This window comes from Bombus terrestris, chromosome 9 (genome assembly GCF_910591885.1).
Source record: "Bombus terrestris chromosome 9, iyBomTerr1.2, whole genome shotgun sequence".
Classification (NCBI taxonomy): domain Eukaryota; kingdom Metazoa; phylum Arthropoda; class Insecta; order Hymenoptera; family Apidae; genus Bombus; species Bombus terrestris.
Window position 1 is genome coordinate 11,386,796 of NC_063277.1, and position 24,989 is coordinate 11,411,784.

General features: G+C 37.6%; 1 protein-coding gene across 14 annotated transcripts in view; it reads right to left on the reverse strand.

Moving 5' to 3' along the window:
* The window catches only part of LOC100648213 (sex determination protein fruitless), an 85,435-nt gene that overhangs the window by 50,661 nt on the left and 9,785 nt on the right, over positions 1 to 24,989 (reverse strand). For 5 of the 14 annotated variants that reach the window (XM_048408427.1, XM_012311773.3, XM_048408428.1 and 2 more), the window contains one exon: positions 23,142 to 24,942. In XM_048408427.1, the coding sequence (XP_048264384.1) occupies positions 24,277 to 24,942 (666 nt within the window). In that variant the 3' untranslated portion in view covers positions 23,142 to 24,276. Of the gene's footprint in view, positions 1 to 697; positions 716 to 6,425; positions 9,031 to 9,415; positions 16,789 to 18,908; positions 19,966 to 22,566; positions 22,691 to 23,141; positions 24,943 to 24,989 lie in introns of those variants that run through there. The other 9 variants (XR_007225087.1, XM_048408435.1, XM_048408436.1 and 6 more) reach the window with 5 other exon arrangements.

The window sequence follows — 24,989 nt, forward strand, 5'->3', positions numbered from 1 at the left end:
ATATAAGACATATTAAAAATTAAAATTTAATATCACTTCAGGTATACCGCAAGCTATCGAGTCGTATCGTATGTCTAAGTTAATGAAGGCTTAACGTTTCTATTTGTCATTAATTTTATACGTACAATCAAATTTATTTTTTACTTACGGTAAGTTTGATCCCATCATTAGTCACGATCGTGTTTCGTCTCTTTTTACGGAGCTATAGTCCTTTTACAATAATTACTTTTCTCGTAAACGTTCAACATTTGTGCGAATTATCAATAGAAATTACTACTACATTCTTAAATGTTAACAAATAAAAAAATTAATCTTGGTCAAGAGCGTTGTAATGCATTACTATCGATCGATCACATTTATTTTAACATTTCGTTTCTTTCAAACCTTAGAGAACACTCCATTATGTTAAACAACGGTACCAATCTCTTTCGCAACGAGTGTAACTCGTGTCAATGAAAAATTTTAACCGCGATAACACAATGTCCGCGGAGGTTCATAATACAAACGTTAATTATACCACGACATGTTCCTCTTACTTATAACAAAAATATGAAGGTACAAAAACGAGATGAAGCAAAAAAAAAAAAAAAGGAAAATAAATAACATGAACGAAAAGGAGGAAGAAGGACAATCATAATTATATCGCATAAGTAAAAGGACACTCTGTACATCGGGATTAAGTGCAACACACATTTACTTTTGCGTAAAAAGTCCTCTGTAAAAGAAAAAAAAAAGAAACGGTCGTTCAAACTTTCAAACCAGTGCAATTAACAAGAAAAAATGCATGATGGGTGACGTGTACAAGTTTGCTACAAGTTCTGTGCGTAGGCAAAGCGAGCTTTCCAGAATGATTAATTCGAACTTGGTTTTTGCGTTAAGAGATTAATCGTAAATAAATAAAAATACATAAGATTATACACTCCATTCAAGGAGAACCAAAATTAAGAAAACCGAACGAAAGGTGACGACAAAAAAAAAATGGAACCAGAAAAGGGAAAGAACAGGTAATCGATGCCACCGAAATCGATCGTTAATCATAAATAACAAAAATAAAGCAGCGATTGTTTGTCGTCATGAAGGAGAAAACTAGTAAGGCGGAAAATTGGTGTTGTTTTATCCAATATACATTATACCTACATATGTACAAATATATGAGGCCCTGTAACCTCTCGAATAAGTTGAGGATTGGCATAACGCGTAATGGAGTACTCTCTAAGCGGCTGAACCAACTGGTTAATACAGTTACGAACTTCCCAACCTGGTGACACACAGAACACCTCCAAATGTCGGGTTCGTTCGTCTCCATTTAGCGTTTTTGCACCGACAACGCGGAACAGGTCGGCATAATCTTTTCACCGAAATGTTTTAAGCACGGAAGCTGCCTCAAATGAAGTTGCAGCCACCTACTCCGAATATGTTTACGGAGTAAGAATTGTTATTCGCCGGGCGAATCTGCGCGGAGGCGGATAGCGATGGGACTGAGTTTATCGTAAGCTGTTTCATTAAATGAGCGATATGATGAGATAATTAAGAATATTTGATAAAACAATTTAACAGCACTTCGATGGTATGTGTTCAAACCTTGTATTATATAGCGGAAGGAACAGTAACATTTAAATATAGAATGTTTAAGTTGAACTTATCTGATTACTTTGAATAATTTAGCAGTGAATAATAGTTATAGTTATTCGTTGGTACTTACTAACTGATAAAACATTGCTACAACATATACATATATTTATTTTTAAGTTTTTATTTACCAATAGAGTAGGGTACCCTTTTAATCAGCCTCTATGGGATTATATTTCTGGACGTAATAAGAATAAAATAGAAAATACATATATATATATATATAATATCTATTATATATTCTTGTATATCTACGTGCCTGTGCGAAAATTAAATGTTATTATACTCTTTTATTACATTTGCGATAAATATCTAAGCTACGAGTGTGAAGTACGTAAGAAGAAATATGTCTACTATACTTTCAACTGTTTTTACTAAACTATATTATTTTTAGCCGATATTCCCTCCTCTCAATATCTACACACAAGTTCTTCTTCCCCACAGGTATCTGTCAAAATCACTTTTCGCATCAGAAGTTTCCCGTAAATAAAAACTGTACAAATTCCTGAATATTTGTATGAAATTTCACGTTCGAAAACTATCACCATCTTCAACATCGCCAATTTCACAGTGCATTTCTCCAAGCTGCCCGCAATAACTCAACCTCTGACAATCACTATGAAACAACTATCCAATAGCAAGGTTCGAACATATTACCAGCCCACTGATCGCGAACACTGCACGGTGTCATTTATTTCGAAAATATTGCCCGATCCTGTTAAACTAGCGTTCAGCCACTGAATCGATCTATGCGTTGCAATCGCATATACCGAGTTCGTTCCCATCGCTAACTGCCGGCGAGGCTTCGTTTGAGGTGTTCTACGATCTGTGAAAAATGCAGTCCCACGGGGAATCCGGAGAAAGAGAGAGAGAGGGACAGACAGACAGACAGACAGACAAAGAGAGAGGGGGAGAAAAGAGAGAGAGAAAGGGGGATATCTCATCTGGATGGACCGATCAATATTTTCTCAAAGAGTTAAACGCTTTCGGGGTCACATATGTTTCAAGGTGCGTGCACCGTTGTCGATAACGGGAAAAGAGTAATCTTTTTATTACCAGCACTTCGAGGTATCAAGATTCCGCGATTCGGGACTCAATGAACATACAGAGACTCGATTTCAATAATACCCGATGCTCGAGAGGGTGTCAGTGTGCGCAAGGTCTCGTAACACGACTCACATGTCACGGAGATCGATGCGAGCACCTATATAAATGTAGGCGATCCACGTGCTATGTATTCACAGGGTGTTCCGGTAATTATGGTACGATCGACAAGCAGGCGATTCTACGTGTGAAAGTAAGTCGGAAATGTGGAATGAAATTTCTTCGTAGAACGTTTCGTTTCCGACAAAATGAAAATATCGCAACAATTAACTAAACACGTGGAAATGCAACTTTCGTGGAAACAAGGCTTCAAACGGAGAAATTTTGTTCTACATTTGTGTCTTATCTTCGCGAGTAGAATAACCTTCTGTTGATTATAAACTCGGCAATTGGGCAAGTTCGCATACACTAACGAAATTTTCAAATTCCATTTGACCGGAAACGATGCGTGCCGCATGAAGAAACGTTATTCTATATTTCCGGCTTATTTTCGCACGTAGAATCGCCCATCTGTCGATTCCATCATGATTTAGAACGCCCCGTATACATATGCGCGTGTACATATGTGTATATATGCGAATATCTGTCGCTGATAAAACGATTCCACGGCGAGTCGACGTATCGATCTACTGCATTCACGCTACCTTTCTTTCTTTCTCTCTCTCTCTCTCTCTCTCTCTCTCTCTCTCACTCTCTCACTCTCTCTTTCTGTGTTCCCGATTAACGTACAATTTAAATAATATTTGCGTGATAGGCTAGATAACGGGCGTTTATGGGGAAAATGTAAAAGGTCATTTCGTTGAACTTCTCGATCGATCAGCTCGACTAATGGTAACGTTGGTGGGAAGGGCGTCGACGAGAGGGAAGGAAAAGGGGAGGAAAAAAGGGGGAGGAAAAAGGGGAGGAAAAAAGAGGAAGAGAAAGGGAGCTGGATTGGGGGACGAAGGACGGAGAGTGACGCTAGGTGAAAGAGGGGCGGAGAAAACGCGTTTCAAAGACGTTAAAACTTTTGACGTTCTGCAGCTGGTTCGATTTTCAATAAAATCTGATTTCCGACGAGCACGCCGAGAGCACGTTTTCATTTCTCGAGATGCTCAAAGAGGTAACGGTACCGAGCGTACAGCGGAATATGGTTTAAGCGTCGATTCGTCGACGTCGTCCCGCTCGTTGTAACAGAACTTTGTACAACCTTGTTTCTTTACACGTTTATGTACATATATATATAAATATATATATATAGGTAACCGTGGCCTCTTTACGCGATAACAGGTGGCGTACGCGGGAAAAACGGCTAATTCTTTGGGGAAAAAAGTAAATCGAAAATGTGGAACGAGATCTTTGAAAGCCATGGATAGTCGAACAGCTTTGCGTCACTGCTTCGAGTGATTTTAAGCCCCGATACTTGTAGAACGTGAGCGATTTTCACACACGTTGTATGGGAAAGTAGCACAAATTTATATAGATTCTTCGATTTTTATATTTATCGTGGCTCATTGAATTTGCTACTAACCAGTAATCAGAAACGAGCATCTTTCATTTGAAATGTAAATATGAATGTGTCTAGTCAAACAGAATTTTTGATCAGAGTGAAAAAATAAATGATTCGATTAATTAAATTATGGCCCGTTCGAAGAATGTTAATATATGAGTGCTATGTTTGCAGGAATTCTAATGTTTCATCTCATATTCTCACATATCCAAATCTCTCTGATTCACTGTCCAGTTTTATGCACGTTACTGTAATACTGTTTTTCGTAATACTTCTTCTTCCGTCCTTTCGTGATACTTTATTGAATTTTTTTTTATCGAATATCTCTTACGATTATATGTATATTATTCTCGATATATACAGGTATTTTTAATACAGACGATTCATCGAAAATGCAGTATTACGTGGTCTTTGAATTACGACATCCACATAACTCATCCTACCCAGTTAATGTATTCACTGCTACATCTCGAACCCGAGTAATTTCATTTAGGTATGAGGAGTTTCGTCACGTACTTTTATGATATGCATGTGACACTCCCTTGAAAACACCTGTATGACGTTTTTGAGAATTATTTGTTAGCATAACTAATGGAAATTGTTCCAATTCCACTTAACTACAAACTTCTGTTATCTTTTTAACACGCCACAGATCAATATGCACGCAGGAAAAACACGTCAAGTCTAATTTTTATGACGCTTGCCCGAAGACATGTACTTTAATGCAACGTAGTTGGAATGGGAAACTGTTTAGATCTAAAAATACAAGCCTTTTAAAAATAGCCTACAAATCCGATCAATATCTTTTACACATTCAAGAGGATACCAAGAACACATATTTACATCGAGTATGGAATTAACTACTGAATTTTAAAATTACTGTTCTGTAAAAAATAGGATTTCACATAGTGAGTCTCCTCGACACTTACTCGAACACCTTAAACATCTTATTTATTTTTAATGATCCAAGTGACGTATTAAATTTGATAGTCGTTATGTCAAGTACTTGTTAAAATAACATTTCGTTCAATAATCTCTCTAATACAGTTGTTCCATTAAGGATCGTATGTAGGTCATGGCCATCGTAAATCATTATACATGGCTTCAATATTGACTATTACACTATGATAAAAATTATTGATTATTCTAAACTGTCGCAAGATACAACTGTGCGAAAAATTGTCCATAATATTTACTCTGTCTCGAAACAAATAATATTTTTCACTATAATTGAAAATACCATCACACGCATCAAAAACAAACGAATTATTTTAACTGCTCAAGTTAATCATCAGTATCAGTATCTATACAAATCACTGGACAGTGAACGCATTGAAACAATTTTTATCGAGATCTCTCCGCATTTTCAAAGTATATACCATTCCTCAAAGAAAAGTCATCTTTTTCCTGTACGACCTGTTACCAGAACCGAGTAATCTGCTTCCATGGTGCCGACAACGTGTATAAAAAATAATGCTGTATATATTTTGTGTTAGTGCAGGATATCCTCGGTTAGACTTTGTTAGACTCTTTGCTGGTAATATGCGTTAGCGTGAGTTGCTTGTTACACGGTTACATTGCGTGTGATCCTCTCTCTGCTGAACAACAAAGGCATGATGTACAACAGATCGTGTTCCCAAACAAGAGGTAGACAGTAAGAGAGAAAAAGAGAGAGAGAGAGAGAGAGAGAGATGTACGTGTAATGAGCAAGATAGAAGGAGATTAATAGACACTGAAAAAACGAAAACACGAGAGAAGCAGCTGTTCGAGGAGAGATGATACATATTCCTCTGTCCTCCGATCGAAACGAGAATCTCCTCTTTTTTCCAAAGAGAACAAATAAAATAACAACGAAAAAGAGGTATATATAAAAAAAAAAAAAAAAATAGAAGGGAAGAGAGACTGGTCGCTTTTTCTTCCGTAAAAATCATCCGCCGAAAGAACAACTCTCGCGTGTATCAGCATAGCGCGTCGGAGCGCACCGACCACGAAGCACACATCCCCCTCTTTTGCATGTCTCCTTTTATCAGTCTTTTATTACATTCTTTTTTTTTCCCTCCCCCACCAACCTCCGTCCTCCTCTTTTCCCTCCAGCCCTTCCCAAAAATAGCAGCCGACTGACTCGAGGTGTTTTTGCAACGGTATCGAGCGATAATACCTCGCCGTACGATAAAGTACAACACCCGTGGTCCACGGTTTGGAATTGGCTTTGAATCATCGTTATTTATTTCACAAATCTGTTCAGTACAAAAATATTACAGTATATATATATTCTCGTAAATATATATATATATTTAAATATATGTATATATTTTGCTTTCATTTTATTTCCTTCGAATCCTTGTCGCTTAATTTACACCTACGTGTAATGCTAGGATAGGAATTCTAATTGCTAGGTACATCGGGCGTGTGTTCATTCTCCATAGCGGTTTTCTTTTTTTTTTTTTTTTTTTTATTTTTAAATATGCGTGATAAAGCGATCTACGCTGGTGCAGACGTAGACGGGCGTGTGGCGCGTTCTGTTCTTTCGCTACTTCCATCAGCAAACAGAAAAGTTACGTTTGTAAGTGACAATGAGCACGCGTGATTCGCGATTGATCGATTTACAATTTAGTCGAGTACGACGCAGTCTGTCGAATTTAATCTTTCGAATTATCGTTAAAAGGAAAAGTCGTTTATTGACGAAATCGTCAAATAGTTTCATTATATGTGGCTTATTCGTGGAAAATTCGAGTTTAAACTTAGCGTATGCGATCATCGTTCGAATTCTCAATGTCTGCAACTCGATCCTATAATCATTCTATGACCAATCGGTACTTCTCGCCTATCGTCCTCTATTTTCAGAACGAAATACAGAAAGGAAGTGGTTGTATTAGATTTATTGATCTGGAGAACGATCAAAGACGTGTATGAAATTGTTCTTACAAATGGCTCTGCTCTACGTCGACTACGTCTACGTTGCTCGTACGTTACACCGGACTCATTACCAGTAATATAATAATCCTAAACGAACGTTCAAAATTTCCGAGTTCGTTCACTCGTCTGCGTATTCCGCATGTACGTCGAATCCGATTCGATATACTCTGGACGTACTTACGTAAGTGGAACTGAGAAATTACCACAGCCAGTGAATTTCGGTCATCGATATTACTCTTTCTCGTATCAGAATGCAGTATGATAAAAGTACGTAGGATGGAAACGCGTTCTGAAGAATGAAAGATCGATCGAGGCAATGGTACGAGCGTTTAATCGCATGGAGGATTCGGAGCTAAAGTAGCTAAATCCCTTTTCGAGCTTAGAGTCCCGGTATATCTAGTACACGTGCGATGGGAGGCGAAGATCGATCGACCAGAGATGAACTTCGAAAAGAATCGCGAAGCTCTGGCCAGCGCGCTACAAACGGGAAACTGGCACACTCAGGGCGAGTGACCAGTCACAGGGCGTTGCAAATTTCCGGCTACGAACCTCTCTGGAAGTGACTATCGCGACTTTTGTCGGCCATATTAGCTAATCAAGCGAAACAAGCAAGAGCGAAAGAGGAGAAAACAACTGGACGAAACGGTCTGTTTCAATTGAACGGCGCGCGTAGGTGTGCGGTTTCCCGCAAGATCGCCGTGCAGGGAGATGAAGTCATTCAAACTCCGCCTTTTGTTTCATCCTTTATTTCCGCGGAACTTTTCCCACCGGTTACAAGGTACGGAAAATACAGGGGGAGAACTCGATCTAGCAAGCCAGCCACAGAGAAGAGAGCAGAGTATCTCTACGTCTGCCTCGTCGATTCGATCATGCACGTACTTTGAGAACATGCATACGAATTTATGTTCTATCGTGCGGTCCAGAACCAACGATATTGGCTAAAATGAAATCGAACGAAGTAGAAAACGTTCATCATTTGGTGATAGCCCGAACGGACCTGTCGTCGATCGTGTCGATACTCGAGCGTTTATAATTATACGCCTCGCGGAGTCTGCTCCGATCCAACTGCTCCCCTGCGATGTTTTCGAATCTATTCGTACGTTTATACCTCTACGTACACGCGTCATGGCGGTGGAAGTGGTACGACGAAAATAGAAAGATCGCCACGTTCGGTAGAAACCGAGACAGAGGAGAGCCTGAGAAATCAGAACCCTGACGCTATCGAGGACCATCGTCGCCTTCGAATTTCCTGCGAGAAAGTTCTTCGCAGGAAGTTCTCGAAAGTTTGCGCGACCTATCCAGCTGGTGACTTGTGTCGAATCAAACGACTTCCGTATTTCGACTGACGAAACGTACCAGAAACCTGGAAAAACTTTGCAAGCGCATAACTATAATGAATGAAGTCAGAATAACCGGGAATGAAAGGATGATGCTAAATGAGCTGGATTGGTTGTCCTCGAGTTACCAGTTCGTGTATACATATGTATGTACGTAGAACAGAATACGATGCAACAGAACGCGGTTGTAAGTAGAAGGGAGGGATAATATTCCAATAGAGCGACAATATTCGACGTCGATGTGGCGATCTTACGCTGTGCCATCGGTTACTGACCGATTTGTGCCACAATGGCAGGCAGCTGCACGCAGTTGGGAACGACAACCGTTCCTGGTTATCCGGACAAACATACGACGGCTAACGGCACACACGGCCAGTACCAACACCACCACTGCCAGCACACCGCCGCCCGTCGTCACCCTCTCTGCACGAGGATTCCTCGGCTCGTGAGAGGATCGCAAGGGCGGAGGCATCCAACAGGGCAGCTGGAACTCTGACCTTGTCGGGGCGCAACCCTCTCTCTCTCTCTTCTCCAGTGAGACACCACTGGCCAACACTGTAACAGAGAGAGAGGAAGAAAGAGACTGGACGTTGATTAGCGTGCATAGGGAGAGAAAAAAAAACGTGAAAGACAGGATGGATGGATCCCTTTTCGGTATGCTCTAACCAACGCAAGACGATCTTTTACAACGCAAGGCCCGACATTTGCATACGCCGACATCGATAACGGCGTTATATTTCTTGCCAACTGCGCTCTGCAGAATTAGAGTATAATAAGAGAGACAGACAGAGAGAAAAGAGAGAGAGAAAGAAAGAGAGAGTTACGTAGAGGGAACACGAAGCTCTGTACGTATAAGGATGGTAGGAACTAGGATAAAGAAGGTCGGCGAGTAGCATTATATCTCTCAAGCTCTCTCCCTCTCTCGTATTTCTCTTCGCTATGCCACTACATTCGAGGCTATGTAACCCCGTTTACGTATGTATGTACAGCAGCCCAGTCACTATGATACATGTGTGCGGTTTCAACGAAACAACCGTACAACTGTCATAGAAACTGTTTTGGGACGCCAGTTTTCTCTCTCCCGGCGACGATTCTCCCAACGATACCGACGACCAAACCCCTCCAACTACGTTTTACCCCATCGTCGTTCCCTCTGCCAGGTGATACTCGCGTGAAAAGATTCGCTGCAATAGAGAGGAGATTATTAGCTCGACGAGGAAAAGCTAGGAACGAGGAAACTCACGATTATGAGAAACGACGATTTATTTTCAACGATCGTTGGATAATTTCAACACGATGAACACGTTAGAACAATTTGATACTCGTGGAAAAAGATCTACTGTCTTCTAACCGTCGATAAAATTTATATCTATGTTGATTTAGCTTGGACCATCTCCCTGTCCCGTGAGACAGATATCGGTTAAAAGCTACCTTGGCAAATTGATTCATTTTTAATGGCCGCAAAAGGTCCGGTGCTTCGCCTTGTTTCACCTAGCACGAAACTCGAAATGGATGGAAATGGGTTAATAATAATTTTACCGCCTCATGCCGGACATTCGTAAATTCCCTCAACGAAGCGAAGTGTTCGTATATTTTTGGATTTAGTCTCGCATAACCTATCGGCTTGCCTAGGTCAAAATCAAAGGAATATCGCGCCGCTGCTGGATAGAACCAATAACTAACGTTGATTGATCGTACAACCTACCAAAACGAAAATAATGACACGCTCGAGACATCGGATGAATGCAAACAAAGGGGACATCTAAAGCGAAGGATAGATGTTTGAATGCAATAACCATAAGATAAATGCATTCTACAACGGATCGCTACCATCGCGTGTAAAAAAAATTGCTATACGCGTAAAAAAGGAAAGACGAAATGAAATATTTTCTACGGTTGAAAGTTCGCTTTAGGATATAACAGTATCCATCAAAGAGGATTAAGAAGATCACTCGGCTCAACCTTAATTTTCACAATTTATTATATAGAATTTTTTATACTTTCTTCTAATAATTATTTTTCTATCTTGTCTTAATCAATTCGAATATTGTCCGATTTTATATCTGATCTCAGATACGAAAAAGTTGTTTACGGTTATTTAAAATTTACTTTTTTATTCCTACTAATAAAATATGCATAATACGAAAAATATAATATGCATATAATTTTAGTATATGTTAATCTAAAATGGCTTTCTGTAGCATGTTTCACAAAGCTACGCTACAGCATATGAATCAATTTTTTAACAAATGAAATATATATATTAGTTAAAAAGTTGAGCAATCATAAATTCTAAAAGCTTGGAAATTTCAGCGATGAAATTGTAAAATGAAGCCGACTTTTCGAAAAAATTTCGAACTGTACAATCATATTTAACAAGAGACGTTAAAATTATCTCATTACCGACGAATATAAAACATAAGATTTCCATATGTACACTTCCAAAGCAATTTTTAACTTCCATGAATCATCATGTCGTGTTATCACATCAAATATTGTCTCACAATACAAAGGATTAAATAAAACACTTTTGTTCGATTAATACATGGTATTCTTGCAAAATCGTCTATAAAATATACTTATAAAAGTATCTTAATTACTACAATATATTGCAGTTATTTTACTTCGTTAAAATTAAATATTATTACGGGATTTAATGTTCCATAAAGAACATTTTTCGGACTTATATCGTCAGATTTCCGAAACACCCGGTGCGATACAATAATCTCACGCTTCAGCCGAGCACGCGCTAATAATGATAGAGCTAAAGAAGACAAACGTTACTCTGAACGTTTGAAACGCGCGTTTAAATCCGAATCTCACATTATCCGGACGTTTTAGCGCGCAAACATTTCGTTTGAACAAACGTATACGCCAAATACTACGAGAGTACGAGTAATGCCCGCTATTTGAATAATTCGCGATCCAAATATGACGTGGTATTCCAAAGAGATTAGCGATCATTAAATATTGCATTAAATCTAGTTAAATCACCGACAGGGATAGATGAACGATTTGAAACCGAAATGAAACAACTCCAACTGCATCCATTTGTCCGTTTCAATTAAACCACGCTATCTTTTCCAACGATCTATTACTATAGATCAATTTTAACTTCCACATGTTAATTCTAAAGAGATATATTCACGGTACGGTAGATTTCAGGGAAAATCAGAAGGGAATGGCAGAAAAATTCGCACCATGTACACGCGGAAACTTCGCGAAATAATGCTGGCGAGAGGTTCTCCAGGAGTCGCGACCGGAAGTCGAGCGGTAACTGCGGCGTGCGTATGTTCCAAGCATTGTTAATGCTTCAAAAACAAACATATTCGTGTGCACAGAGATCATATCGTTCACGTCTCGAGCGAACACGAAAAACTTAAGGGAGTATCCTATTGTAGCCTCTTAAATAAGTCGAATTATTTTTCTTATTTTCTGAAACAATGTAGTCTGTAAAGTTCTGTATCTGAATTTTCAATATTCAGGGAATTGTGATTGTTTGAAAAATGTTACAATAAATAAGGTAGTTTTCTCAAAGCCAATGTTCCTTGAAGTATTTTCCATGTCGTGTTAAAGTCTACTTGACCTATTACCTCTGAACTTCGAGCACAGCTATTTTTATTTCTTTCAGTCCGTGAAAGGTGCGGAAAAAGTAAAAATTCATTGAGACTAATAAAAGTGACGTGAAAACTTTCCCTTCAAAATCCATTCGAAGAATTATACGACCATTAGTTCTGGCTACATCTTCTTAAAAAATTTACGAATGTTCTAAGACATGGATAAATGTTCCAAATTCCTACGGAATAGATGATGTAAATATTTCATTACAAAGGCACTACAAGCCTAAAGACTATAGAACTATCAATTCTGGTTATATCTTCTTAAAAAATTTACGAATCTTCTGAAACACGAATAAACGTACGTTCCAAATTCCTATTGAATAATCGATGTAAATATTTCATTAACAAAGATACTAAGAGGCTGAAGAAACGCTTTACAATAAAATACTGTCTTTAACGAGAAGCTAAACTCGAAGGAAGTTCAACGAAGCAGATATAATCCTCCTGTCTCTGTCTCGTGGTATTTTCGACAGATCGCGAAGCAACGGAAAAGAATCCAGTTTCTACAACTTGGTGACGACTTGTCTCGGCGCCACGTGATCAGTTTCGAGCACCTAGTCTGCAGACTCTTCTCCTCCATTGACTAAACTAGCGAAGTTTAAAGCGAAGGCGAATGCGAAAGAATGAAAGGCAGCAAAAGCCTCTTGCGTGCACAAGAAAACGAAACTCTTTGCGATAGCTACGTGTCCCTAACTGGTGATCCTCTTATCGAGAAACCCGTCGATTCCTACCCTGGTCGTTCATCCATGAAGTACGGCCCTGTAATAAGGGCGAGAAGATATGCCATTAAGGAGCTTATCGCGAAAAGGATCTTCTCTTGCTCTCAGTTTCTTAGTTGTACTCCATCACCTTTTTCTCTCACCGATCCTTTCTTTACCTGCCTCTGAAACTCCTCCTCGCCCCTCTCGAAGATATTAAACAGGTGATAGAGCATCGTGAAACCGTCCACAAGTATAATACACCGTTTCGAAGCCGCTTTGCTCGAGATCGATGAATGGTCTGCGCGAATATCGGACGCTGCGAGATCGAGCGGCTGATTTTCCAGGTGGAAATAACTGTATCGTGGAGAATAAAATGAGGCGGAAAGAAACGAAAGGAAAATAGACGACGAGAAACATTTGACGAATAGCGGCTCAATTAGCGAACAAGTGGAGCCAGTGTTGAGATTGTTCGCGTACTAGAAACGATCGAGCACGCTTGACACAAAGGCTCCTGTATGTAAGAGGATTCCGTTAGTTAGCTCGATAATGTTCCTAGAGACTTAGAGAATCGGGCATCCTGTTTGGAAGTGTCGTGAAATCAAATACTCCCGTTGGTTAAATTTGGAACGAAGAATTTTAATAGAACTCTGGCGGAGTCGATTGCTGTTCGCGAAGAATATCGTGCTGACAGGAGACTAATAGAATTTTCATGGGATCCTAAGTGCAGTATCGGGACGTCCAGGTTTATTTTAGAAGTGCATTTTGGTCTGAAAATATGTTAGTAATGTGTATTTGAAATTATTTTACATGGATAGTGCAGGCCGATCAAAATTGAATCGAACTTTACACGTTCTTTTCAAATGGCTCTTGTTAACGTTGCGTATCATAGAAACGTTTAATCCTTTACGATCAGAGTGATGTTTGACTGTGAAAGAAGAATTTAATTCTAAGATAAAAATGCAGAAGCTATAGACTGATCCGTATCAGACGAATGATAATATGTAGCAATAAAATAGCATGAAACAGGCGAGTAAAAACGGACATAGAAATGATTTTAAGAATTTTATGTACAAACTACAGTGTGAAAAATATGTTTTAAATACTACAAGTTCTTGAAAAATAGCGTGTCAGTCTCTTTTAACTCCCCTGGCAATGTCTATTTCGATGGGCGATAGATTGAAATATTTTCCACAAATGAAATATTTTAGCATCCTTGTATTCCCTAGAAATATGGAAATAAATCGATACTTTCCAATTATCTGTAAAAAGTATTGGCAATACACAGCCTTATTTTCCGATGAACCGTTGTTTTTTTTATCAGGTTCTATGTATATTTCATTTTCATACTATCAAACGTTTGTAATCATATGAAAGTATTATAAAGTGATACGAAATTTACACTCTGGCCTAATTAACTATTACATAAGTGTTACAATAAAACGTAATGATATGCTAATAGTATTTTGTTGTAAATAAACACGAAAACTTTCGTATTTACTATTTTTCCAATACACAAACTTAAAGTTGGCTGCATGTTAAGTGATCGAAGTTTCCTTAACAGCAAGATTACTCGCGAGAGAACAAACAGTACCGGTTAACGAAATTAAGACAAGTGCGGAACAACCACCTAACAAACGCCAGTATTTATAAGGATATTTTTTGCAAAGTGACGTAAACAAAGAAGTTATTTAAGCTGCTAATTTACAGCAACTCGACCTGCATAGCTAACAAACCAGCCAGACGACAGCAGCGTCGAGGTTGGAAAAATAAAACGGAGCTTGGACGGAAGTTGGCGAAGGAGATCGATCGATCGTCAAAAGAACGGTGCAAGAAGACGTGCGCAAAAAGAATAATTACGCTAATGAAGGGAGAATGATGTAATTAAATGCAAGGAGAATCGAACCAGTGGACTATGTCGTCGTCATGACTGAACGTAAAACGACGAAACGCTTTTTATCGCTAACTGTGAAACGTCCTTTGACCATGAAACGAGCTACCATCGAGACCAATAGAGAAATATCGCGTAATACTAATTTCCACTTCGCCTCTACCAAGGGTTTCTCTACTAATGTACAAGGAAACCCACTGATTCTCTACGCCAACCATGTGTTAAGGTCGAGAGTTGTGACACGAGAAACTGTTCCTTGTATCAGAGATGTGACATAACGTGTCTCGTCCTATGACACCATACTCTCTCTCTCTAAAGTCTCTTTTCAGTGCAACGGAGAAATTCATGGGATTAATCTGAACATGTCTAGAAGATGATTAATTATTTACTACGAGACGATATACCAGCACCTTCATTCTTCACTGTTTCAAATTTATTATATATGTTATTTTCATTTTTAATTCTTAGTCACAAACTATCCATTCCGCTAAGATCTCCACTTAGTACAACGGGCTAATTCATAGAATTAATCTCAAGATGTCTAGCAAACGACCAATAATTAATCGTAAAACGATACACCCTTTGGGCCTCTTAATTTACAATTATGTATAACGGATCTATTACCGTTTTTCTTCTTTCTTTCTTTTTCTTTTCTTTTGGAAACGACTTTTCCTTTTATAGTTTCGTTTTTAGTGTTCGGTTACAGATAGAAACTATAGGCGTTGATCTTGGATCGATTTGATCGACGAGTATACAACACGTGCGTCGACTATTCGTCAATCACGAAATCCGCTTATCCATCGCGATACTAACGTCGATACGAACGATTGCACATTGTTGGACAACCGATACGGGATGGGGTGGTCTCTACGAATTTCACACCACGATCCATTCGGTTTGTAAGCAGAGAATTACGAGCCGATACGCCGCGTCTTTCGTCTCGTTCGCGTCGTTAAAGTCTCGTATACTTTCGACCACCTTGCGTGACTAGCGTATCACCGTTTTCAAGAACGGGAACGCTTCGCGCACACCTATTCATCGCTGAAACGGCGCACACAATGCTGTTCTTGGGGTTAAGAGCCTATCGAACGAACGAACGGGCCAGCGAAACGGTTCTTGACGTTGACTGACGAGACACGAAGGAAGCGGATAAGACGAAACGACCTTCGACCGTGCTACCACCACTCGTGAAAAAGGGTTCTAGGTGGATAGAGCGAACGTTCGAGGATTTAAGTATCGTTACGGTGCTCGCTGAAATTACTGAAAGATTAAATACATTTTTCTGCAATACTATGTAAAATATGGATAACGTTACAATATCCTCTCGGGTCTCTAATAATCCCAAAATAGGGAGCGAGAAATTAAACCTAAAAAGTAGCATAAAATAAGTACGAGTTCTATAATACAGTAGAATGCTATTTATAATTATCTAATGATATATCGGTTATCGACTATCTGGATAAGATTCTCAGATAAAAAGAAGTGGAAATTACACATTGAGCTTAACGTAGGTTTTGATAAGAATTGTATTTAATTTGCATTGCTGTACAGAAATATAAATGATCATCGGTAACGGATTATATCGACATTTTTATCGTTGAAAAATTATTATCCGGATAATCAACGTTCTACTGTAATAAATATATCATGTGGTGTATTCATAAAGAGAGTTCACAATCGAAAACAATTGATAGTTGTGCTTGCGATTTCAATGAATGCACCGTGGTGCTCGTAAATGCTCGAACGCTCTGCATACCGTGCAAAAGGGGAAGATATCACGGAGAGAATTGCTAGAGACAAGACTCTGTTCATGTCTGCACGGTGCCGCTGGACTTCTGCAGTATCTGTATCTCAGGGTGTTTCTGTTTAATGTGACCCTTCAAGTTATCCAGTCGAGTCCTACGACAGCCACAGAGCGGGCACACGTAATTTCCTGGATTGTGCGTCAAATAATGATTCTTTAGATTCGACACGACCCGACCGCATAGTTTGCATTTGCTAGTGTACGTATACGGCAGCTTTTCGAAAAACTCCGACAGATTAACTCTCTGAATGTATGTAATCGGCGCGCACTCAATGCCCTGAGGGGTTAAAAGTGTCGTATCTGCAAATAGAGAAAAGTCGTGTGTGAAAAACGGCCATCGACGTGATTCGATCCGGAGAGACTGCCTCACTCCGTTTACCCTCGAGCTCTTTTCTTTTCGCTTTGATCAGATTCACTCTACTAGGAAAGGGTTACATAGGTAGCCGACATACGGCGTGTCTCTGTAGTCTGTACGTATCTCTGTGTGTATGTATGTATACTGTTCTTAGGTATTCCGCGTAGGTAGGTCTCTCTGTATGTATTCGTGCAGGTGAGCACGCGAGCACAGAGAAAGATCGATGTTCGATTATTAGATGTCATGCACTGTCGATAGAAGAGACTGGTCGCACACGTTACATATTACGCATGTGATATCATAGCTGTGTTTATTATATTATATATATATATATGCATTATACATATACAATATTATACATATATATAATACTATATATAATATACATATAGTATATATATATATATATATCTGTTATCGATCATTGATTAGACAAATATTGTACTTTAAATGGAAAGGCACCAGAAAAAAAACCTCTATGGAAAAGTCTGCTTTTTTTGCAATAGCCTTCGGGCCTCAGAGACTAGTTCACAATGACTATTTTATCGAGCCACACCGGCCCATGAGATTCAGCGTTTCTTTCATTATTTTTTCTTCTTTTTACTTTTCCTTTTTTTCGTATACTCAGTCTTCGACGTCTTTCATAACCTACGATGTATGTATAAATATAAATATAATATAATATAAGATCTATAAATAAGTGTATAAATAGTTACTTAATACTGATCTTCCTCTCTCCACCTGCGGAACAAGGCTGCCATTACGAGATACAAAGTTGCGCGTAAGTGTTATAACAGTGCACACCGGGCATGGAACTGGATGAAATACCCTAGACGCGTCGATGTTTCGTTAACAGGGGCGTTTTACGAGCAATTTCGAGGAGAATTTCCTCGCGGTTTGGAAATCATCCCCGCGCCTGTGGTAAAAGCCAGGGCTGCACAACGTTTTGCCGGCCAAAGTATCGCTCTTATGCAAATCTAATCAAAGGCAATATCTCGAGGTTTCTCTCTGGCCCGACGGAAATTCAGTTTTGGTCAGAAATGAACGAGTGAGCTCGCGGGGTGAGCGCCGCTGTGTTAAAAGTCAGTTCCATGCGCCGCGTGCATACGAAAGAGCAGCGGTGACGGCAATTTTTGAGAGGGAAAACCTTTCCGTTTTGGAACGTAAACACACTTTGTTAGACTTAGAATTTTCTCGCTTGCTCTAAAGAACAAAAAAGATTAAAATCCTCGCGTGTACGCGAGAACACACGCGCGGGAGGTAGTATTTCACGAACACGACATTTTTTTTTTTTGTTTTTTTTTCTCTGAAGAGACATTTGCACAATGTTCCTTTACACTCTTTGTACTCGAATTGACTCCGTGAACGTGAGATCTAAGCGATTCTACGAACACTAGTAATAAAGGAAAAGGAGATACTAGCGACCGTTTCTTTAAAAAACGGCCAGATACTCAATACGCTTAACACTTAGCCAACCGAATGGGGAGATTTCCCCTCTGTGAAAAACATCGCTGCGTGACCAAACACAGAGGTCTCCCTTTTTGACTTTAGCAACGCGATTTCTTTTCTGTTGTTGTCGTTGTTGTTATTATCAGTTATCGTTTACCTGAAATTGTTCCCAATTAATTGCACCACTTTTTTTGCTTTTATGAAGTACAGTGTATTTAAAATAAACCAATTTAGTGATGTCAAAATTAATTAAAAAGTTACATTGACTAAATAAAGTTACAATCGAACGGTGCCACACAATAAACAAATATTAAAATGCATTATGAATTTAAAAATTAAAATACACCAATTTAGTGATGTCAAAATTAATTAAAAAGTTACATTGACTAAATAAAGTTACAATCGAACGGTGCCACACAATAAACAAATATTAAAATGCATTATGAATTTAAAAATTAAAATACACCAATTTAGTGATGTCAAAATTAATTAAAAAGTTACATTGACTAAATAAAGTTACAATCGAACGGTGCCACACAATAAACAAATATTAAAATGCATTATGAATTTTAATTCATATTCAAGTCATGTTATTTATCTTTAGTCATTTTTAATGTTTTTAATTTCACCTATATTTTTATATATTTATAATATACACTTTTAGTTTGATGTTCTGTACAGACAATATGTGAAATTGTTAAATAAAATCATTATCACAAGATATAATCAACTACTTAAATAATTTTTAGACTTCTTTGTCTTTTAAGTAGTGAATATTAGTCATCGATGCCTGGGAAAATGCGCGGTGAACAGCGCATAGGTTGGTTTGTTCGAGCGCGGTGGAAACGTATGGCTCGCTGTGACGAGCACGGTTGGCTAAGTGTTAATTATTTTCTTAATAATAAAAACTCTTAAATGTTAAAATATAGACGTATAATAAATAATTAGAAATCTCTTACGAAAATATCAAACGAAGAACACGATTAAAAATAATCGAGCGAAGCGTCGCTCGCTGATTAGAGAAATAAAGCAAATGATTGCTAGTAGTACAAGACAAACACGACGAAAGGCGAATTTCATATGAAACTGCGACCACGCGTTCCATCTGTGACATGGAATGTGCAAGCAACGCGGCCGTTTTACGCGACAATCTCGGGTTCTGCTTCCTCTCTGTCCGATGTCCGTCTATCGCGCGTATCTTTTCGATGTTCTATACGACCGCTGTGTATAAATATAGCCGAGCACACGATTTGCATCAGCGCGTGCGCACGTGTTTTTATTTCTTCTTTTTTTTTTTTTTTTTCTTAATTTCTTATCACTCTCCGTCGTTCGTATTTCGCGAGCGTAACGTATGGAATTCTAGGTGAGGTAAGCCGGTTCCGATTTCGCTAAAAAATGTTTATGCTCTAAGCGCATGAACGGCGATATCAATGATCCCTCTCGTATTCCGTGCTTCAATTTAATATGCCTTTTCAAATTATCGGATCTCGTTAACGATATCATGCAGATTTGGCACTGATATTTATCGGGGAAATGCGATTTCATGTGCTTTTTTATGTTCGCTACGCTCTTGCCACAAAGCTTACAACACTCCGTACCGAGGTTGGAGTGTTCTAGCTTCGACTGACTCTCTTTACTTATATCCTTCTCTTTTTTGCAAGTTCCTGATGTTCCTGGAATTACAAGATCCCGTTTCAATTAAATTGCTTAGGCGACTAATTATGATTACCGACAATCTCTACCAGACTCATGATAAGGTATATATATATATATATATAAAGAGAGAGAGAGAGGAATATATAAACGTGTATATGCCTCTCGTATAGTATCACACTCTACGGTCAAGTCAAATAGGTTGCAGAAAAGAGGGGATTCTCAATTAATTACGTTCTCCAATCAATATTACGATGATATCATTACGAAACACCACACTCGTATATAGTAATATTACGCATGTCTAGAAATGCCTACTCGTAACCAAAGATATAAATATAAAACGTTCATATCACGTAAAGAAGAAAAACAAAAAACGCACACCTACGATCTCATCATCGTCAAGAATAACAATACAAAAACGCAAAGCTAAACACAACACGTCGTCACACAACCGACGAGAGCAAACCAACATCGAGAAAAGAGAAAAAGAGAGAGAGAGAGAGAGACAGACAGACAGAAAATAAAAAAAAAAATAGGACGACATGTAAAAAAGTAAAAGATAAAAAAAATACAAAATCAGATATTAAAACGGGATACAAAAAGTAAAAGAAAAAAGAGTTCCGTTTAAAAGACCAACGCAAGCGGAAGAACCTTGGTTGAAAGAGTTTGCTTGTAAATGCGATACTTTCTCGAGACGAGTGCTAGTATAGTCGGAGAAAAAAAGTGGTGCGAGTTTGTACTTTCTTTTATCGATGTATTAGTTGACACACACACGCGAGATGCATCCTGGAGATTAATCGATATTCAACGTTTGCCAGAATAGCGAAATTCTATATCAACATCCTTTGCCATTTGTCGAGCATCGATACGAATTAATACAATCGTGAAACGACGACGACGACGGAGACTATGACAACAACGACGACAGCGATGATGTTACTGCAAGATCGAGCGCCAACAGTTTTCAAAAAATGGTAAACGGATCGTCACGTTAGCAACAAAATCCTTGCATTCTTTGATAACATTATATAGATATCGTTTAGACAGCGTAACGTGTTTCTCTTGAGTCAGTCACACGACGATATTCGTCTCAAGAAAAATCACGATTACAAACGAAAACGATTCGGGTTATGTAACTCGCTTTGCTACCGAACCGGTGCGACGCTCGTGTTCGATCCATTGATCACTTACGTAACAAGAACGCAGCACGTGTATGTCCGTATTTTGTTGCTAATATTTCCATTTACTTATGTACTGGTGATACAGGTTAAAACAAACAGGCGCAAGAGAGACGCGTGAGAATGTAAGATTAAGATCGCTGGTTACGGTGACGTAAGAACGTGGCAAAAGGTATTTGTAAGAGGATAGAAAAAACAGTGTGTAAAAAGACATGCATAGAGAATCCCGCCGTAATGATATACGTATAATATATACATACATACACACGTACATATAATGGAATATGCATATCTACATATATATACGTGTATATATGTATTCATTTATAAATAAAGTTTATAGCTATGCAAAACACACGTATATACATTTGTTCTCACGCAGATGAGACACACCCACACGCACTCCGTCGCTCTCGCGCGCAATCATACCGTGGATTCCGTTATTTTGTCACGCACACGCAAATCCACCGATGTGTTAGATGTAAAGGTGTGAGCAAATAGGTGTATGTAGATACACGTGTGTATGTATGTATATATATGTAATATACGTAAATGTGTATAGAGTAACAGAAAAAAAAGAAGGAAAGAAACGCAACACATACGAGACCTTATGTACAATCATCAACCATACAACCGTCTCAAGAATCTCAATCAAACAGGAGTACTGTCCATTTGCTGATACCAACAGAAGAAATGTCCACTTTGCCGATACCACTTCCCAAGAGAAAAAGCAACTGTTTTTTTTTTTTGTTGCTTTCTTTTTACTTATTTTTGGTTTTCTTTTTTTCTTTTTTTTTTGTTAGATGTAATGTAGTTCCTATTGCTCTATTAACACATTGACGGGTTTGTGACTACTATAGTGACATAGCAAATGCACGATACCATCACCACAACACCAAGGATGAATATTGTGTCATCTATACCCATATATATATATACATATATATATAATACACGCACACATATGGTCAGTTCATGTATGCATATATATACATACACATATACAGGATACATCGTAGCAAAGAAAGTTGTTCGTGTTTTCTAAAAAGAGGTTACCACTCACTACGCTTGCCAGACTTGGAAATAGAGGGATGCTCGCTTCGTACGCCTATATGTACGACTCGACGCGCAAAAATTCTTGCAAACGTGCATGCACATCTCCCTCGATTTCTTAGATCTCCGGTATTTCCGTCGCTATCTTTTGCCATTATTCATTTTATTATTCGCAATTATATCAATTACTACAAAAAAGAGGCGAGAAAAAAAAAGAAGTGAAAAAGGAATGTATCCTCGAATTATACGAAGATAAACTCACTAAAAATGACGAGAAAGATGACTTATCAAAATCATCGTTGCAATAACGGTGTTCAAAGGAGCTAAGGAAATACGTGAAATCTAAATGTAATTTTGATCATAATGATAGATATTTATAGGTCTTACCATCGAGTCCGTCGAGCATTTCTGGGGGATTATGGTGTTCGGACGATTCAATTGTTGACACACCATCGCTTAGCGTGCCTGTTGTTGCTCCTCCTTCTTCTCCTAGCAGTCCAACTGGATGACCCTGCACACGTCACGATTATACATTATAAATTCAACTGTGGACAAAGACACTTCGAGGGATTTATCTACAAATTCTTCCGTCTCGAAAAATATCAGTTACTTTACTGTTATCGCATTCGTCTACTACGCTAAATTAAACAACGATTAAATAGAACGAAATATAAGGGAAACAAATGTTAACTTTCGAATAATCTGACCGGATAAGGATTCATTTTAAATATATTTAATTTATTTGGAAACATGAGATAGTAAAAGAGATAATATCGAAAATGAAATTGAAATCGAAATGTTATCTTTTCCTGTTTCCTAGGAACTTTTTTTAGTTTGTATAAATAAAATGAACTATTGAAATTGATTCAAATTAATAAAACAGAATCACGTCGTCTTTTATTTACCATTTGCATAATTAATAATAATAAGTATGGGAGGGAGGAAGAAGAAAATATAATTTGTCGATTTCATGAAAGACAATTCATTAAAATCTTAAATGCATGCTTAATCGTACATTTCACAGAAAAAGTCAGCATTCTCTATAATAAAAGTATTGGATTTTCACATTTATTTACATTTCACGCGAGAGATATTCATAACAGAAATACACATGCTTTGGTAATTCGTTTCTTTCTAACAATACTTCAATGTTAATAACACACACTGACAGTGTAAATGTTATTACATAAAAATATTAGACCCGAAAATATACAAATGTAAATTTTAGCATATAACTCGTGAAAGCGTAAATATTTTTTCACGTTAAAGATATCATTAGATACATAAACATATTTTTCGCTTAGACATCTATGTATTAATTTTATAAACTTGAACAACAGTTGCATTTTGATGTAATATTAAAATCAAATATTTAAACTATTTATAATTTCCATAAAATATTTCGTCATACAATATCTGCTAAGATACATACAACTTTAAAAAAGGATTTTACATTATTTTACTTTAATTATACAAATATAAGATATTTAAAAATGTCACAACAAGAGCTAAAATTCTTGAGTCAATTGAAAATATATGTATAGCACGAAATATTAAACACATCATTATTTAAAATTTGGTTCATTTCAATAAAAATTAATTACAAAGATCTTGTAAAAGAAATAGAAGGTCTTGTAAAAAATGTCAATTTTAAACTTATTTTGAAACTATATATATATATTGAAAGAAGGTAAGCTTCGTAATTTATGTTCACTTACCCAAAATTGCATAGACAATTTAATGGTTTATTAAAACTGAGAGAAATATAAGGAAGGATATATATCCTTTTGAACTGCTTTCAAAATATGTATCATGGCATGAACATGTTTTTAAGAGGAAATAAATAACAATTAAATTTTATCAAAATGTGGTATGGGTGGTAAAGTTTGTACAGCCTTAAATAATTACAGACATATATGAAGATATAGGCCTTATAATAATAGGAAGTAAAAAAATGTTGACAGTTTTTTATAGCATTCATCAAACCTTCTTTTGTATGATCAAAATATTTTGTTAATGATTGAAATTAGATTGAACCTTAATTGAGCAAAATTAATCAAAAATCAGCTGTTATTAAGATACAATTATAATGAAAAATCAACAGGTTTCCATGATGTAAGAATAATTTTCTTTTGCTTTGCTTTCTTTAGCTACACACAAATTATGAGCCTTACACTTATCATGATGATTGACAATCTCGAGTCTAAAATTCCCATTCCCAGCAGCAAATGAAGTACGTATTTCGGGAATTGAATCACTCCATTTTCTACAATATTTACAAAACATAAGATTCGTTCTTTCGTCATATTCAAGCCAAGAGTACATATCTAACCATCCAATTTTGAATCTACCAGCCCTTCTACTTTGTGTAATAGGACGTTGTGAAATATTACATAAACTTGATTGAGTTATTGACATGCTTGGCTGTGGATTTACAATTATTGATCTATTTACATCATTATTACTGTGAAACTTTTTACCACTGGCATTACTTTCAGGAAGTGAACTAAATAAAGAATTATATTCTACGTTATTACTCTTGTGCGAATTAGACTTTAAAGATACAGATTGATTCTGTGGAGCTTTGTAAGGATTATTAAATGCAGTCCCTGACATATTGATAGACATAGAACCTCCAGCCATGATAGTGCTTTCGCGAGAAACTTGTATCACAGCAGGATCTTGTTGATTTTGGGTCATGTTCTGTACATCCATAGTTTCGTCACTCTTCCCATCTCTTTGAACCTCCCACTCCACACTAGTCTGTCAACAGAGAAGGAAAGGATATGTGTTTAATCAACACATCTTTG